This window comes from Engystomops pustulosus, chromosome 9, assembly GCF_040894005.1.
Source record: "Engystomops pustulosus chromosome 9, aEngPut4.maternal, whole genome shotgun sequence".
Lineage (NCBI taxonomy): Eukaryota > Metazoa > Chordata > Amphibia > Anura > Leptodactylidae > Engystomops > Engystomops pustulosus.
In genome coordinates this window covers 84,994,639-85,013,478 of record NC_092419.1, presented here as the reverse complement: position 1 = coordinate 85,013,478, position 18,840 = coordinate 84,994,639, and the positions used below count along the sequence as shown (strand labels likewise).

Here is an 18,840-nt window from a genome sequence, read left to right as displayed (position 1 = left end):
GCCCCAATATGTCTTCTATGTGCAGGCCATTAAACAGGTTGGTCCCTGTTCTAGCTGGCCCTCATCCAAATTCCTAGATATGTGACAGGGCTAATAGTATGCACTAATGGAAGGTGGGGTGATAAAGTTCTTTGAATATGAATTGCAAGGTTCCCAACATATTTTTAACCACCTAGACATATCTATCATGAATATAAAATATCAATCCCGTGGACTGTTGGTGGCTTCCCTGCACTTAAGACCACAGAAACCTCTTTGGTCCTTGATCGTAACTTCATAATTATATTTTTGTAATCCATGAATTATAACAGGGATTGCTATGAATCATAATATTTCCTTGTTTCCTAAAGCCATTTCTATTACATGACAATAAAAACATTCTTGTCTACACTGATTTGCATTTCCTATTCTTAAGGCTTTAGAAGAGCAGGGCGTTATACTGAGACATTTGGCCAAGTACCAGTAAAATTTGTAATCCAGCTTAGTGGGAATGACACATCCCATATATGTTCAGTAAACATTTGTTTGAGGGTGTTTCTATAAATCCAGAACTCAGAAGACTTAGTAAATCTGTATGGCAAAGGTGATACAATGGTCAGTGGGTTGACAATCCCTTTATTTGGGCCAGGTTGGCTTCAGTCCAGTCTCTAGCCTTTATCCAGTAATAGTAAGCGCCAATAGAAGGTTGGGTAATAAAGTTCTTTTAATGTGATCGGCAAGGCTCCCAACATATTTTTACCCACCTAGACAATTTAACATTTTAAGGGGAACTGGACTCTGCTGTGATAGGGTCAGTGGATTTACCCTTTACAGTCATGTCCACATGATGTATGCAGTTAGTAAAAGAGTATGTTCTGTCCCTCATTGTCACACTGAGCATCTGATAAAATATGATGTATCGTAGCACCAGGGGGTCAAGGCAAGGAGAAAAGTCACAAATGGGACAAGGTCAGGGCAAGCAATAATCACCCTTAGTACAAGCCAAAGATCAGGATAGGTAGCTAAGGTTCAGAATCAGATAAAGCTCCTACAATCACCAATATTAAGATTCATGCATTACAATGTACACAAATGAGAATTTTTTCCTTTTTCTTTTTTATTGGGCAAAGCAGCATAGAATATTTCTGATGCGTAAAGCTACCTCCTTATACTAGTATAGAAATAAATAGGACACAATGTATACCTAGACTAGGAGGTCTATTCTAAGTTTCTAAGTTTCATTTTATTTTATCATTCTTATTCTCTGAGAGAACTAGCGTCAGGAATTGTGTAGTCACTAGAATCTTTACAACTATGGCTGATGTGTTTAAAAAAAAATTCCCATAAATGCTAATGGATCCTATTTAGATACTTTTCTTCTCCACTTTATTGACTACAGGTGGTATCCTACTTAAGAACACAATACAATAAACAGCTGTAACAGTTATCACAGGTGTCTGCAATTAGGCTTTTTTGCTAATCCTGGTTCTTATGACGACCCAACATTTTTAAAATCCAATTGTCACAGAGACCAAGAAAAAATTTGGTTGAGGTTACAATTATAAAATATACAGTTCCGACTTACATACAACTTCAACTGAAGGACAAACCTACAGAACCTATCTTGTATGTAATCCGGGGTCTGTACTGTACAACCAAAATAACTTTTATTTTATTAAGAATAGAAACTGCTGAATATTCTACTTACATGGAGAGTTTCTGCACAGAGTCTGGGAACTGACAAGCTGCTGCAATAACATAGCCCTCATCTGCAGGAATTACACAGATCCCTCCTGTACTCATGATATCTGAAATTCATGACAGGTATGTGTTTTATTATTATATTCAATTAATAATTAATAGAGATGAGCAACCCCGATGGTCAGGTTCATCATTCTTCCACCTGACCTGGACATATTGCTATTCCCCCTGGCTAATATGTCCAGGTCAGGTGGCTGAACCCGAAAGCTGAACCCGACCATTGTGACCGCTCTAATCTCTAATCATTCATCAATGTGACATTTTGTGTTATAAGAAACTATTTCTTACCTGCTATTTTCTTAATTGATGACATTTTCTTTGCAGGAAGCACACATGGCATGTGACCTTGACGTTTTAGGAATGGTTCACCCCAAGGGAGATGTGGAGTCTCCACCGATCCATTAAGTATGGAAGCCAAAAAGCAGTAGAAGCTTACAACACCAAAGAGTACACCGAAAGCGACAGTGTATTCCCAATTTAGAATAGCAAATGTTTTCAGCAGAATAATTATAAGAAGAATCTCAAAAGTTAAGGAATTTACGAACCAGACTTTGCTGAGCATTATCATACAGGCTGTAATAAAGCCATTTAATACGAGAAAGCATATTATCCCCATCGCTACATGAAACTGCCTTACTGACACATATAGACTCCAATATTTTACTGTCCCAAAAATGATCCACCAAATTCCATAAAAGATCAGAGCACTGCTCTCCAAGGTTTTACCAGCAGATGCAGACAGTAAGCCAGCTATGAATACCATGATCCCAGCCACAATGACCAAAACAAAGGTCGCGTATGTCTCGATAATGATAGAAAATACAGCAAGAGTGTTAAATGCATGGCCAATAGCATCGACTTCCTTAAATCTGAAGGCATCAGAATATAAACAAAACACAAATTTCCTTTGCTTTATCTTGAGAAATTTAAGGCAGGAGTTGATAATTGCAAGAAGACCATGTCTTGGGGAGGTTTTAAACTCTGCCCTTGATAGAAGAAGCCTCAGAAACATGTAGATTCCTGAAGCTATGAAGAGTATTAGATTAATCACTTGTGGCACAATACTGTCAATGCCACTCGGAAGGGTTAGAGAAGCACAGTAAACTGCATAGAGTAATGTATATATGCCAAAATAGAGGTTTTTTAAAGACATCAAGCAAGCCAAAATGCCAAAAAGGACTGCAAATACAACCATGAACGGGAGAGGAAGCAATGGGTCACTTGATATGTTCGGCTGATTTAAGAGTGAATATCCTTCTGCAAACTTTAGGAAAGAGAGAAAGCTGAAGAACGCTGCATTCAAAATGTCTGAGGCACAAAATGAGGCAACGGTGACTATGAGTTGGTACAAGGCTGATGTGAACATAAAGTGAGCTTGGGCAAAGAAAAGTGTACCAGTCGTTCCAATAAGCTTTCCACAAAGCACACTGGATGACACCATATTCACCATAATTCCTGTCACAATAAGGTGGTTTCTTGAAATAAATTTTTTGGAATGGACACGAGTCACAATTGAATGGATGGGTTTTCTTTTCAAAATTTCCCAAAATCTTAATCCCACAAGATAAAGACTGGTAGTTGTAACAATCATAAAGTTACATCCAATACCTGACGGACCAAGTGTGTTGTTATTACACATCGCGAGAACATGGAGATTAGCTAAGCCTAGCGCAAAGGCCATAACGGGTAGGGGCCCTTGTTTTAGGAGTGTCCCAACACACCCTATTATGAGAAAGGCACATGAAATGGCAAGCAAACCAGGGAATACTGCTTCACAAAACTGCGAGGCTGGAAGAATATTGTTATCTATGTACAGCTGTAAAATGCCAGTATTGCTCCAAAGCGCTGAGACAGTCATACATAAGGTCAGAAGATGAGGATGAGGACTGAATTGTTTCATGGCTCCTAAAAGAAAAAAAAAATAAGCATGTTAAAAGACTTACCATATATACTCGAGTATAAGCCTAGTTTTTCAGCACAAAAAAATTTGCTGAAACCCCAAACTCGGCTTATACTCGAATAAAAAAATATAGGTTTTACCAGGTTTTTGTGGTAAAATGAGGGGCCTCGGCTTATACTTGGGTCGGCTTATACTCGAGTTTATACGGTATGTTTCTTAACCAGGCCACAAAGCTAAATGTACCTCCTAATTTTACCAATGACTCTGTAATTTTCTAAGAATACAGATTGAATTATTTAACTTGTATGGTGTAAGTTTAATAGGAATTGTATTGATGACTTAAGTTTAGCCTACTTGGTGAATTGGCAAGAAAATGGGAAGATCTAGAGTAAATTCAATGTACCACGACCTGAATGGGCACTTCAGAGATTTTTCTTCTGAAAATATACCAATATACATCTATGAAATGTTCTGCACTGCTTTCTTAATATGTAGATCCCCTGGTTCAGTAATGTTTTTTACCTTATCAGCTGCCAGAAATGGAGGGACATGGGATCTTTTACTGTCCATGAACAACCTACCTTCCAGGATCTTATGACAGTATAAATGGATACAAACTTAAGGTCCTGGAAGGTAGATTGATTAAGGACAGTTAGAAACTCATAACACTGCATCTGCTGCCATTTTATAGACCGGAATGGCAGCTGATAAGGGAAACAGATATTTCGGAACCAGGGGGATATACTTTGCATTTAAAGAAAGCAGTGCATAACTTTTTATAGATGTAAATTGGTAACTTACCAAATATTCTGCCTGCCACAAATTACAAAAAAAAAAAACACATTATAAAAAACATGAGTTATAGTGGCCGACCACTTTATCTTTTTATTCCTAGACCAGTAATCATAACACGAGGACATCCTCTACTTTTTCTACACCTCATTCCCCAATCACCCCATTCAGTGATTCTATTCTTTAAGAGCAGCAAATCTTTACCATGTGATGGCTTTTGCCTTCATCTGCATCAACTCTGTAGAATTATTGTGTTGATGGACCTGTGTCTTTTTTCAACCTAATTCACTATGCAATTGTGACTTGAATGACATATAGAGTAGTATACAGGCGGTCCCCTACTTAAGAACACTCGACTTACATACGACCCCTAATTACAAACGGACCTCTGGATATTGGTAATTTATTCTACTTTAGTCCTAGGCTACAATGATGAGCTGTAACAGTTATCAAATGTGTCTGTAATGAAGCTTTAGTGTTAATCCTGGTTCTTATGACAACCCAACATTTTTAAAATCCAATTGTCACAGAGACCAAAAAAGTTCTGGCTGGGATTACAATGATAAAATATACAGTTCCGACTTACATACAAATTCAACTTAAGAACAAACCTACAGACCCTATCTTGTATGTAACCCGGGGACTGCCTGTATATCAATAGTAAGTGGTGCTTCTTGGTATAGAGATTTGTACATATGCATGTATAGTATGATAGTCAAGGTTATTTTCACAGACTAATTATAAACTACATGACTTATACTCCAGGTTAATAAGATAATACAAAGTTCTAAAGGATCAATACTTCTTATTTACCTATGTGTGCTAGGATCAAGCATAGGATAATGAGCACTGTACCCAGGGCTGATCTCGTTACAAGTTCTCTTGGGGAATTGTAGTTATATACCGCAAGCATCATGGTGCCTAAAAATGGAGGGCAGAAAGAACCATTACAATAAACATGCCACTGAAAGATGCCCTTGCATACAAAATTGACAGAAAGAGTTTTTTTTATTAATTATACGTATATTAATACGATGTCACTGATTATGGTACAGCTGTGTCATCCATTCTTAATGGAGTTATGTCCTTAATGATATCTATAGATACAAATGAATGGATCCAGTATAACCGACAAAAACTACCAACATGAAAATCAAATAGCTCAGAAAGACAGGATGTAAACAGTAACACATTTAATAAAATGAAAAGGCTCTCCAGTCCTTAATGATATCTATCCCATATCCGCAGGATACAATATAAATATCAGATTTATAGTACAGCTGTTTCGTGCCACCTGGTGCTTTCTCAAGGAAAAAGCTTGAGCAAGCGTCAAAAGAGCTGTCGCTGGAAACCCCCTGCTCTACCCCGTTCTACCCGATGAATTTACCTACCAATTGACATAAAATAGACCGCTTTTATCGGTGAATTGGCAAATCATCTTGCACACTTATTTACTTACTTACCCTACTCCAGTTGAACTCCAGTCCAGTTGTTGGTCACATGACTCATTAGGGCATTATATAAACTGCATGTCACAATTGATAGATGTGGAAAACTGAAGGCTGCACAGTGTGTCATACAGGTAACTGAGTGCCACCGTGTCCTGTGGGTCAAGTGCAGGCAGCCAGGTATAGAGATGGATTTGAAATTGTATTGGTTATTGTTCAGGTGAACAGGGTTTATTTTACACAAGTCTTTACTAAAGCTTAAAGGGATATTCCTATCTGGGCATTTAAATTTAATTAGCGTATATTGATTTGCCATCTGTAAACATTTCTTCAATTGGATGTTATTAAAAAAATGTTTCTGTGTGAAGATAATTTCTCATAAATGTAGCCATGTTGCCCCTTAGAAACAAAAGAGCTTCCTCGGATACGACCACCCCACACTCTGGCTATACGACCACCCCACATGCGCTATTAAGCCCTTCCTGACTTCCTGGCTTCAGCAATCCTTACGACAGGATGGCTGTAGGACCTGCAGTAACTCCCGGACATTTCATATACAAAAACTTTTAGCTTCTTTGTGCAATCCCTCCAGCAGAGGTGGCCGTATCCAAGGACACAGTCTTGTTTCTAAGGGACCATATCACTACATTTATGAGAAATTATCTTCTCACGGGAACATTTTTTTAATGACATCTAATTGAAGAAATGTTTACATATGGAAAATTAATTAATCTGGATGTGAATGCTCAGACGAGAATACCCCTTTAATTTATGTTTGGTTAAAATGTAAAAATAAAAAAAATGATTTGGATTTTATCTTGCCTGTGACCTTTCTTCTTCCTGCACTAATACTACTTAGTGTCTGCTAGAGGGATTCCCCACAAAACCCACACACAAGTTTTACTTAAAAGAAAATCCAAGTGGGATCCAATATACTACTGACATGCAGATAAAATAAGCAGATTAGGAATCACTATGTAAACTGAAAGTTTGGGCTTAACACAGAGCTGGCAGTTGCCTGTAGCACTGACCTTCTAGACTTATCTGTTGTGCCTGCGATTACTGTGGTACAAGTTTTATTATTTTAACATTTAACACTTTAACCAAACAAAAATATATTCAACCTTAGAAAAACAAACCCTGCTTAGAAGGAATACAATTTAAAGTCCCTCTCTATATGTCTACCATCATTCCATTTTGTCTTATTAACCCCCCCCAAGACCAAATTTTTAAAATGTTGTTGCGTTTCCATTTTTCACTCAGCTCCGTCCACAAACAATAATAATTTCTTTATTGATATAGCGCACACAGATTATGCAGCGCTGCACACAGTTTGCCAAATCAGTGCCTGTCCCCATGGTGCTCACAATCTAAACAACCTACCAGTATGTTTTGGAGTGTGGGAGGAAACTGGAGGACACAGAGGAAACCCATGCAAACACGGAGAGAACATACAAACTCTTGGCAGATGTTGATCTGGGTGGGATTTGAACCCAGGACCTCAGAGCTGCAAGGCATAAGTGCTACCCACTCAGCAACCATTTAATAATTTGTGCTATGTACTGGGAAGGTGGAAAAAAAATTCCAAATGTGGTGGAAAACTTTTGTATGGCATTTTTATGTCTTTCAAGGTGCGGTTAAAATGACACCTCTCCTTTATTTTTTGAATCAGTATGAGCACATGAGCACTTTATAGTTAATCGTATGGTTTACTGCTATTTAGCTCAACAACAAGTGGATGTTATTAAAAAAAATGTTCCCATGTGAAGATAATTTCTAATAAATGTAGCCATGCTGTCCCTTAGAAACAAGATAGCTTCCTTGGATACAACCATCCCGCAATCTTCCATTGGTGGCCAGACATGTGCTATTGAGTCCTGCCTGACCACCCGGCTTCATCGATCATTACAAAAGGGCGGCTGGGAGACACGCAGGAACTCCCAGACATTTATTACACAAAAACTTAGTTTTTTTTGCAGTCATGCCAGCAGAGGTGGACGTATCCAAGAACACAGTCTTGTTTGTAAAGGACCATAGGACTACATTTATTAGAAATTATCTACATACGGGTACATTTTTTTTCATAACATCTAATTGAACAAATTTATATATATTTCAGATTAATTAAATTCAATTTGAATGCCCGGATGAGAATACCCCTTTTAGTATTGTGGTATCTTGGATATATTTGGACCAATGCGCACTCATGTTTTCTATTTGGTTTGGATTATTGATAGAGTGGGTTCAAGTTAGAGAGTTTTTTAAAACAAGTAACCCTTGTATTGTGCTTGAAATGTTGTGTTTTGCACAATATACTGCAATATTACTGTATTGCAGTACAGGCAGTCCCCGGGTTACATACAAGATTCTTGTACAAGGCTCTGCAGGTTTGTTCTTAAGTTGAGTTTGTATGTAAGTCGGAACTGTATACTTTATTATTGTAACCCCAGTCAAAATTTTTTTAGTCTCTGTGACAATTGTATTTTAAAAAGAACCAGGATTTACAATAAAGCTTAATTACAGACACCAGTGATAATGGTTACAGCTGATTATTGTAGCCTAGGACTAAAGTACAGTAAATTACCAACATCCAGTGGTATGTTTGTAACTAGGGGTCGTATGTAAGTCAGGTGTTCTTAAGTAGGGGACCACCTGTATATTGCAAATATACTGCTCTTGTAGAGACTGTAATACAGCAGACTTTAAAAGACTTCCAGCTGTCTTGGCAACCTATTGGTGGCCTCCAATGACATCACAGGGGCACCCATATGCAGAACTGTTAGGTGACGTGGACAGGTTTGACCGCACCACCCAACAGGTTTAATGTCACCATCAGATTGTAGAGTTCTTTCTTCTTTATCGTAGGGTTTTTTTATTGCAGTTTTAGAGAATGTCCTCATCGGAGAAGCAGTCTGACAAGCTTGAAGCTCTCATCTCTGTTTTCTTAACTACTCCTTAACAGTCAATTAACTGAACTATCACCTGACTGCTAGGAATTCAGTTTCAGTGATAATCTATGAGCTGTCAAAGACTTCAAAGAGGAACATCTGATTCCTGTCCTATGGTACTAGGTCCTTGTGCAAAAGCAGAAAGAAGAATCTATGGAGCTTCTTAATGCACAATGCCCAGATCATGGGAGCCCATGCTTGTTGCATATGCAAGAGTGGCTCCTGGGGGCAGACAAAGTCAATTTTGATCTGTCATTTTATTTTGATTTAGGCCCCTTTCAAATGAGTTTTTAATGCGCATGTTTCTGATGTGTGGGATTTCCCTTCGACTCTGCAATTTATCACTGCTTCTTTGCTAGTTTTCTGGCCCGAGCCTCTTGATGTGTCCGGCGCGACGAGGGGGGAGGGCATGTGATCGGTGGTGGATTCCTTCAATTGCATTTCAGATACCCGACTGAGGAAGAATCCATTCCAGATTCGAAACTCGTCTCGTTATTTTATTGTTTTTATATATAACGAGTTGTAAATAAATACAATTTTACTGCACACGCCAAGCGCCGGTTCTCATTGGGGACCTACATATTGCCATTATCTTGTATGATAGTCATTATCTTTGGCCACATTTGGAAGGCTGGGAGAAATTGGTTCTTAGCATATATATTTTATTTTAAATGTTTTTAACTTTGTGTATTTAATAAAGTAATTTTCCTATATACTCATCTGTTTTGTTTGTGAAGTTAATGGTATATTCTATAGTACTACTATTTTGATACAGCATATATTATTTCTATTGCTTGGACCATTTTCTGTCCCAAATTGCTGAGCAGGCTGCTGGAGAGTCACAGCAATGGCAACTGCAGCCAATGCATCTGTGTCTGACCTTGTCTGAAGGCTTGTCCAGCAGATCCCCCTTCTCCAGCGCTTCATGGTACATTACTACAGGGGGCCCTTCCTGTTATGTTTCTGGCACTGCCGGATTAAGGGTGGTGGGGACCCCTGGGCGCAAACTGGTGGGGGCCCTTCCAACAATGTTTTTGAAGGTATATAGCCAGTCCCTTGTAGTATATAGCCTGCCAGCCCCCCTGTAGTATATAGACTGCCAGCGCCCTGTAGTATATAGCCTGCCAGCCCCCCTGTAGTATATAGCCTGCCAGCCCCCCTGTAGTATATAGCCTGCCAGCCCCCTGTAGTATATAGCATGCCAGACCCCCTGTAGTGTATAGCCTGCAAGCCCCCTGTAGTATGTAGCCTGCCAGCCCCCTGTAGTATGTAGCCTGCCAGCCCCCTGTAGTATAAAGCCACCAGCCCCCTGTAGTATACAGCCACCTGCAGACTTTAGCCGCGTGTCCCCTGTAGAAAATGGCGATCTCCCCCAGTGAAGGCAGCTGTGTCTCACTGACACAGCTGTCATCCTAGACCCCTGTGTGTGTTCTGGGCGGCCATGGGCCGCTGCACATTGCAGACAGAGACACAGAGCTGAGCTAAATCGCTGACTCTTGGAAACTGGTGGGGGCCCCTTAAAAATTGAAAGTGGTGGGAGCCCCGGGGCTCGAGCCCCATGAGCCCCTCCTTTTATCCGGCCCTGGTTTCTGGCAGCAGCAAACTCAATCTCTGACACTTTTTAAAGAATTTGAAGTGCAAGAACTGGAAGGATCTGGCCCCAATACAACAATTCCTCTTCGTTCAACTGTTCATTTTAGGGTTCTATTCTGCTAGACAAATTTTATTTTGGTCTACTCTCCCCCACTTTCCGGTACCAAAAAAATTAAGGCAACACATATTAATTGTGTCAGAATTTTAAAACCACAAAAAAAGCCTTTTCAAAGTGCATTCGGGGGTGGCGAAAAATCTATTTTTTTTCTGGCAACAACAAGTAATAAATGGGTCGAAAAGCAGAACAGGTGGTGTAAGCACCACAAAAAAAGGTGTAAACCCCATAGTAAATATCCCCAATTTGTGAACGCATCCTCAATAAATTCTTACAGAAAACTGATTGGTGTCTGGGGAAAATGTCAGTTTTTAACTTACCACACTCTGAAGATCAAACTGTGCAATGCTTGTGTAAAAGGGCCTTAAAATTACTGAATTATTAAAGATTAGAGATGAGCGAGCACTAAAATGCTCGGGTACTCGTTGTTCAAGACGAACTTTTCCAGATGCTCGAGTGCTCGTCTCGAATAACGAGCCCCATTGAAGTCAATGGGAGACTCGAGCATTTTTCAAAGGGACTATGGTTCGGGAATAAAATGTGTTAATTAACTGAAAAAGAATGTCTTCTGATAAGTTAGCAGATGTATGCAAACATCTGCAATCTATTCTTCACTGTTCCGCGCGTATATTATCTCCCGACAAGTTAGCAGATGTGAAGAACAGTGAAGAATAGAATAAAAACAGTGAACACAGGATCAATTAAGTGAAAAACGCAGTGAAAAACACAGTGAAGAATAGATTGCAGATGTTCGGCACATCTGCTTACTTGTCGGGAGATACGCTGTCCCGGGATCCGCTCCTCTTCTTCCACTGAAGTCTCCCCGATCTCTCTGTCTCTCTGCCCTTCCCGATGTCTCTGCGCCGCTACCCCAATGTCTCCGTACGTGTCGCTGCCCCGGTGCCTCCGTGCGTGCCGGTGCCTCCGTGCGTGCCGCTGCCCCGGTGTCTCGGTGCCTGCCGCTGCCCGATGTCTCCGTGCCTGCCGCTGCCCCAGTGTCTCCGTGCCTGCCGCTGCCCCAGTGTCTCCGTGCCTGCCGCTGCCCGATGTCTCCGTGCCTGTCGCTGCCCGATGTCTCCGTGCCTGCCGCTGCCCGATGTCTCCGTGCCTGCCGCTTCCGATGTCTCCGTGCCTGCCGCTGCCCGATGTCTCCGTGCCTGCCGCTGCCCGATGTCTCCGTGCCTGCCGCTGCCCGATGTCTCCGTGCCTGCCGCTGCCCGATGTCTCCGTGCCTGCCGCTGCCCGATGTCTCCGTGCCTGCCGCTGCCCGATGTCTCCGTGCCTGCCGCTCCCCGGTGTCTCTGTGCTGCTCCCCGGTGTCTCTGTGCTGCTCCCTGGTGTCTCTGTCCTGCTCACCGTGTTCTTCAATGTGTTCTTCACATGCTATTTTGTTCGCACCGTTCCGCCGTATCTTCCGACAAGTAAGCAGATGTGCCGAACATCTGTAATCTATTCTTCACTGTGTTTTTCACTGTGTTTTTCACTTAAATGATCCTGTGTTCACTGTTTTTATTCTATTCTTCATTGTTCTTCACTGTGTTTTTTAAATTAAATGCTCGATCTCGAGCAGGGGAAATACTCGTCCGAGCAACGAGCCGTTTCGATTACCTTAATACTCGAACAAGCATCAAGTTCGGACGAGTATACTCGCTCATCTCTATTAAAGATGTTTCTATATTTTGCATGCTCAGAATGTCTAATGCTCGGGGGCATACATATTTATTATAGATTTGTGTGCCGGTCTTTTTATTGTGGGTTATCCTCCTTGTTAATTCTGGCATGTTTTGCACGATCCATTTTAGCCTTTTTTCCTATGGCTGCAGGCAAGTGGAGTTTTTTTTTTTTAGTAAGACCTGAACTTGACCTGTTAAATTGTAACATGACTTACAAGAAACTTCAACATTTGGATTTGAGTGATAAATTAGGCGTAAAACTTGAAAACTTGGTCGCGCCCAGAACTTTGAAGGGAGTGTGTCGCAATAATAATACGCAAATCCACTAATGCCCTAGGAAAAGTCACAAATACCAAAGTGACCAAGAAAAGAAAAAGAAGTGATAAATCTCCCCCGTGAACTTGTTTTTTCTGCTTTTCTCTGCCTCTACCTAGCCCTATACAGAAGAGATTCATTTTTCCTAAGCATTTGGGAGTTTGTTCCTCAGGTTGAAAGTGCATGTCCTGGAGATTAGCTTAGGTACTACCAAATCTGGCTGCTACAAATGCTTTGCTATTAGGTTAGAACTTTCATTAGGGCAGTTAAACCTCTTAGATGCCAGGACTTCCCTTTGTCTTCCCATCACCTATGTGCAATCAGAGGGTACAAAGAGGATGCCATGGCCTGCTAATCTATGGACACCTACAAGATCCAGTCACATCCCATAATTAAACATTCATGCTGTTGAACGTTTTATAAATAAAACATATATTTAAAAAAAAATCACAAGAAAAATCTTAAGAATGACACCACATCTTGCTTCCCAAAAATAAAAAGTTTCAAAAAGTTATATATACTAAAACGTATCAAATAATATCCTAATGGTCCAGAGTGGGACATAGCTCTCACATCACTTGAAGAAGAGCCCACCTACTTGGCAAACATGAGAAGGATCATTACCGGCAGCACTACAGCTTGTACCCAGCTACGGAGTGATTATGATTTATTGTTTTATTATAGACGCACTTTAGATAGACTTTAACTATTTTGTTAATCTGCAGCGTATAAATTGCAAACAGAAGAACAAGCATGACAGACTAAGGTAGCACATTGGTTAAACATTCTTTTTATGGCAATGAACTGTAACCAAAGATTTCAAGTTTGCAGGGATTTTCCCTGTAGTGACATCATTGGGTTACAATGACCCTTCACTAAAACACAATTTTCTGGTTGAATATTTAAGATAAATTACTAATCATAACTCATGAATCTGTGTTTGGATGTCCCAGTGGATACTTCTGGTTTAGATACAAAGTTGGCACGGATCGATTTAAAGGGGTTTTCTGTAGGTTGAAAAACCTTGCTGCTTCTTTCCAAAAACATCCCCTCTCCTGACCATGGATAGTGCATGGTATTACAACTAAGCTACATATATTTGCATATGGCAGAGCTGGAATACTGGCACAAACCATAGTCAGGTAGGGTACTATATGTGGAATACAGCGCACATGTTTTTCCAGGCAACCACTTTAATAAATTGCAAAGACTCTGTATAGAGTTCCTAATATGAAATACTATGCTCTGTGCCACTATATTTTTTAGGTGTTCATCTGGAGGCATCATATCTGCCTATGGTAAAAAGTAGAAATTAAAAAGTAGAATCTTAATGAAAATCTGTACAACACAGATATGTAATATATTGGCCCAAAATGATAAGATGGTGTAGGAAAAATGAATAAAAAATCCCTTTATCCAGAACACTTAGAATAAAAATTTAAAAGTGGCTACACGCTAGTACAAAATGGATTATTTCAACCAAAACACTCATTGGTTAAAACTTAACATTGAATCATAATTTTTACAGACCAATAACAACGCAGCATTATCATAGCGGAATTGGGCTGTATTTAAAGTTGTCGGAGATATAAATAAATTATAAAAGTCCTATGGTCCTCCAGTAACATTACATAACACACTTACGTAATTTCCCTGAAGGCGATTCAGTGCTTGATGACCCCTGGCACTCCCGGTGTCAGGAGACTTGGCAGTGCTACAACAAATCACAGTTGAGTGGTTACGTTTCATAGATATTAACTTGAACTGGAACAGACGTTTGCTCAATTCCTTTCTCTAGGACTCTTCGAGATAGCCGAATACATCAGTTATCTCTGACAGCCCCATTGAGAAGTATTGTGGGGCAGCTTGCTCGTTGAACTGCTGGTCCTTTCAGAAGGAAAATGGGATGATCATTCTCATGATTGGTAGGAGGCTGCAAGGCCACCAATAAGAAGTTTGGGACCCCTGACTGGCAAATTTTGTGGGCCATTTCCCACCCCTCCGAATTATAATCAGGCCCTGTTTTCACAGTGAGCTGCCTGCACCTGGGAGGGCAGGCAAGTTCTTCTGTGACTTGGGGCCCCTTCTCCTCCTCGGGGCCTCCTGAACACAGTAACACTCAACACCCTCCAATGGCGGCACTGGGAGGCCCATAAACAATTAGACAGCTATCTTATAAGCAGAATACTGCTAAATGTCTTATCCCAAAGACTAGATTGATGCAAAAAAAGAAAACCTAACAACATGCAGTAGTTGGAATAGAGAATTTTATAATAAAATATTGAAACCTAAAAATATACCCTATTAGAACCGCTTCTCAGTCCAATCCCATAGAAAAAATCAGTGTAAACTCTGCTTCTGTGTCCTCTTGATTTTTATCATAAGCCTTCCAGAGTCTGCCATGTCCTTTACTGTAGTTTTTTTAACATACAGATTATTATCTCTTTTGTGTTTTCATGTCAGACTTAGGACCTCAGGCAGTAAAGTTCATTGAGAAGTTAATGTGACTTGTCATGACCGCCTTGGAGTTTCCATGTTTTTGTCATATAGGGGCTAGGGAGGGTAGGGATGTTCTGTTACAATTCTGTCTGTATATGTACAGCCGACCCGAGTATAAGCCGAGACCTCTCATTTTGAAATTAGTTTTTGAAAAATTGTAAAAACCTGTTGACTCGAGTATAAGCTGAGGGTGGGAAATGCATTGGTCACATTCCCCCCCCCCCCCTGTATATAGCCAGAAAGTCCCCTGTAGTATATAGACTGCCAATGAAAGTGTATTTTCAGATGTGGTAAAACAAAACTTTCAGTGTGGCAGCTATGTTCATGATTAAAAAAAAACATTTTAACAACATAAGATCATTATAGAAAGAGAAGCCATGGAACAAAAGAAAGCAAGTCTTTAAAATTAACTAATTGTTCTGTTCACATAACATGTAAAAATTTTGTTCTCATGAAAGCAGTCAAGGTTCCTCTTGAAGATGTAAAAATCTTTAGCAATAACAACTTCTTGGGGCAGTGAGTTCCATAGTTTCACTGTTCTTAGAGTAAAGAATCTCTGTCTTTGGTGACGTTAGAACCGCCTCTCATCTAGGCCTGGAGGATGCCCCCGTCTATGATCATGATGGTCATGGTAGAACTGCCTCTCCTCTAGGTGTAGAGGATGCTCCCCTGTCTATGATGATGGTAGAACCACCTCTCCTCTAGGTGTGGAGGATGCCCCCTGTCTATGGTGATGGTAGAACCCCCTCTCCTCTAGATGTAGAGGATGCCCCCTGTCTATGGTGATGGTAGAATCACCTCTCCTCTAGGTGTGGAGGATGCCCCCTGTCTATGGTGATGGTAGAACCCCCTCTCCTCTAGATGTAGAGGATGCCCCCTGTCTATGGTGATGGTAGAATCACCTCTCCTCTAGGTGTAGAGGATACCCCCTGTCTATGGTGATGGTAGAACCTCCTCTCCTCTAGGTGTAGAGGATGCCCCCCTGTCTATGGTGATGGTAGAAGCGCCTCTCCTTTAGGTGTAGAGGATGCCCCCTGTCTATGGTGATGGTAGAACAACCCCTCTTCTAGGCATAGTGGTTGCCCCCTTGTTTCGGTTATAGGCCTAGATATAAATGAGGTCTTTGGAAGAGGTCTCCCTTTATTTCAGCTTAATAATTTTTAAGCTAAATAAAATCTTTTTAAAGTCATTTTATTTTAGTTCACCCATTTCATGTGTGGTATTAGTAGTTTGTAGAAGGGAAAAACTATGCCCTTATGATGAGAATCTGTGGTTTTCTTGATACATCCCATAATTTTATTGGTCTTATTAGCAGCTGCCTCGCTCTGGTCACTAAAATTAAGCTCACTGTCCAACAAGTCTTTATCTGCCACAGTTTTACCAAGTAATAGACTGTTTACAACATTATTTTGCCTTTTGTTCCTTTGGCCAAAGTCAATATCTCAACCTACAGGTTTCTGCCCCAATCTATATCAGGATAGTTAATGTACTTTATTTTGAGGCCGCATCTATTTGACTTATTAGCAGTTCTTCTGTGTCTTCATCATACTAGGAGACCTGTAACAAACCACTAGTAATATTTTATTATTCTTTTTTCCTCCCCTTGTCTCTACGCTGCATATGTTATCATAGGACATAATCAGTTCAGCATCTGATATTATGTTGCTGCTATTGGCTTGTAGGGTCTGTGACTATGTTCCTTTAGAGATATTGAAACACTGTTGAACATACAGAAGAAGATTTACATCAAAATTCTGTAGAATTCTGGAACATATGCTTTTCCCCAAAAATTATAGAAATTATACACTTGGAAAGAAGTGTAGTTTATTGGAAAGGATATAATTTATTGTGTGCTAAAAGGTGCCAAAATTGTGGCTCAAGTATAAATTTTACTAAAATTATTGAATTTGCTATTTTACAATAGGGGAAATTCAAATTAAGTATGTGATCGGAGTCCGATTTTCCAAGTTCTTCCACCTACAAAGAATGGTGAGGTCTGTAACACTTCAACTATGAGAGACAGATTGTAATGGAAAACCAAAATGAAGTTGAGGATACAACATGTCTGCTCTTGAGATAAAGACAGTTCATGTAACCTTATTTCAACTGTGAATGAGCCCAAATCAACATATTTTGATCCTCATTATATTTGACATTTTTATTCTCATTAAGTTTGACATATTCGTATCCTTATTTGGCACTCTGTTAGGCATTACACACCTGCTGGGATGCGCCTATCTTCTGGGATGCTTTCCAATGAAAACTGGCAACTTTCATGGGAAACTATACCATTAGGAGAATAATGAGAGAAAACATATGCATACATATGTTTCTCCATATAGTTTGGTGACGCACAGACATGGGGTATAAAACTTCCGTACTATCACCTAGCAATAGAGATTTGAGAGAATTGAGAGCTAGCTACTGACTGATGCTATACTGCTTGGGTACTTGTGAGACGCCTCAAGACCTGATGATACCTGTCAATACCTGTCATTCTACTGCTTGGTGATAGTCCGTGAAGACCCCATACCTGCCGGAAGGTCATCAATGATGCTGGACAGAGTTGTAAGTTGATAAGCCCGTGAAGATTTTGAGTGCCGGAGCTCATCAATGAAAGTTGACAGTGTTGTGAGTATAATATTTTGATATTTAACTCTTTGTATACTTTTGTATTACAATAAACCTTTTAAATATTGTTGACTGTGTAATTTTTCTTATTCTATAACACGAAATCCAAAAAACCTGTCTCTCTTTGTAATAATGCTAATTATTTAATAATCATACAGTTATTTTTTATTTTTTTTCTTTTTAGATTCGGTTTCTCACAGTTGAAGTGTCTGCAATAAAAATTACAGACCTCTCCATTCTTTGTAGGTGGGAAAACTTGCAAAATAGGACTGCAATCAAATACTTATTTCTCCTACAGTACATTTAGGGGGATGCCATATTAGCTTGTACTTGTCAAGAGTGGTCCTGCGACCCATGTTTCGCCGCTAATTGGTGCTGGCTGGACGCTGCCCTTTAGTATTGCCTGCCTCTTCCTATGACTCCTGCTGGATCTTTGTGCCCAGAAGCTTTAGAAAAAGCATTCTTACTGAAACTTTTGTGATTTATCCATTGTGACCTTTGCTTTGTTTCCTGCCCTCGATTCTCTGCGCCTTGACCTTCTGCTACGTTCCTGACTCCGATCCTGTGCTGCCGGTCCTGACCTCTTGCCTGACTTTGACCATGTGGTACTGGGTGCCACTTAGACTCCGCTCCCAGGTGTCGGCCTACTTCATTGCTTGCGGCGGTTCAGTGGGCCACCACCACCGATCCTGACAGTACTCGTTAACCACCACTGTGTCGAGTGATTGGCTCCAGTTGTTACCATATGCTGTCAACTACTCTATGCAAACCAAGACCAAGGAATGCCATTATAAGTTATTTTTATTATTCTACATCTTCAAAAGGTTTGTTTAGGCAACAAAAATCCATTAAGAGGTTTACATGATTTTACTGATTCTTTACTCATCCCTAAACCCTTTTCTGTTCTGTAGAATGTTGCCCAGAGATTGAATACAATATTTGGGTGTGTTTTGTCCTTTTATTTCCCAGTGTGCTTGGCAAATATAATCCTGAAATCTTTCTGGTTCCAACATGTTTTTGTTATCTCCTGTATACAGTGCCATAATGGTCTCATATTGCCTTCTTCAGTGCACACCTGTGTTCAACTCCAGTGGCCTCTCCATATAGAATTTACCTCCATGGACTATGGACCTATGTGAAGTTTTACTATAAATATCTGTTTTCACAATGGGTCACCATAGAAAAG

General features: G+C 40.2%; 1 protein-coding gene across 3 annotated transcripts in view; it reads right to left on the bottom strand.

The window, feature by feature from the left end:
• Window positions 1–18,840, bottom strand: part of LOC140077185 (uncharacterized) — a 38,583-nt gene that overhangs the window by 10,329 nt on the left and 9,414 nt on the right. For 2 of the 3 annotated variants that reach the window (XM_072124141.1, XM_072124143.1), the window contains exons 2-4: window positions 5,246–5,353; window positions 2,029–3,645; window positions 1,688–1,787 (exon numbers count right to left, since the gene is read on the bottom strand). In XM_072124141.1, coding sequence (XP_071980242.1) covers window positions 1,688–1,787; window positions 2,029–3,645; window positions 5,246–5,353 — 1,825 coding nt within the window. Of the gene's footprint in view, window positions 1–1,687; window positions 1,788–2,028; window positions 3,646–5,245; window positions 5,354–8,710; window positions 8,806–18,840 lie in introns of those variants that run through there. The other variant, XM_072124140.1, reaches the window with a different exon arrangement.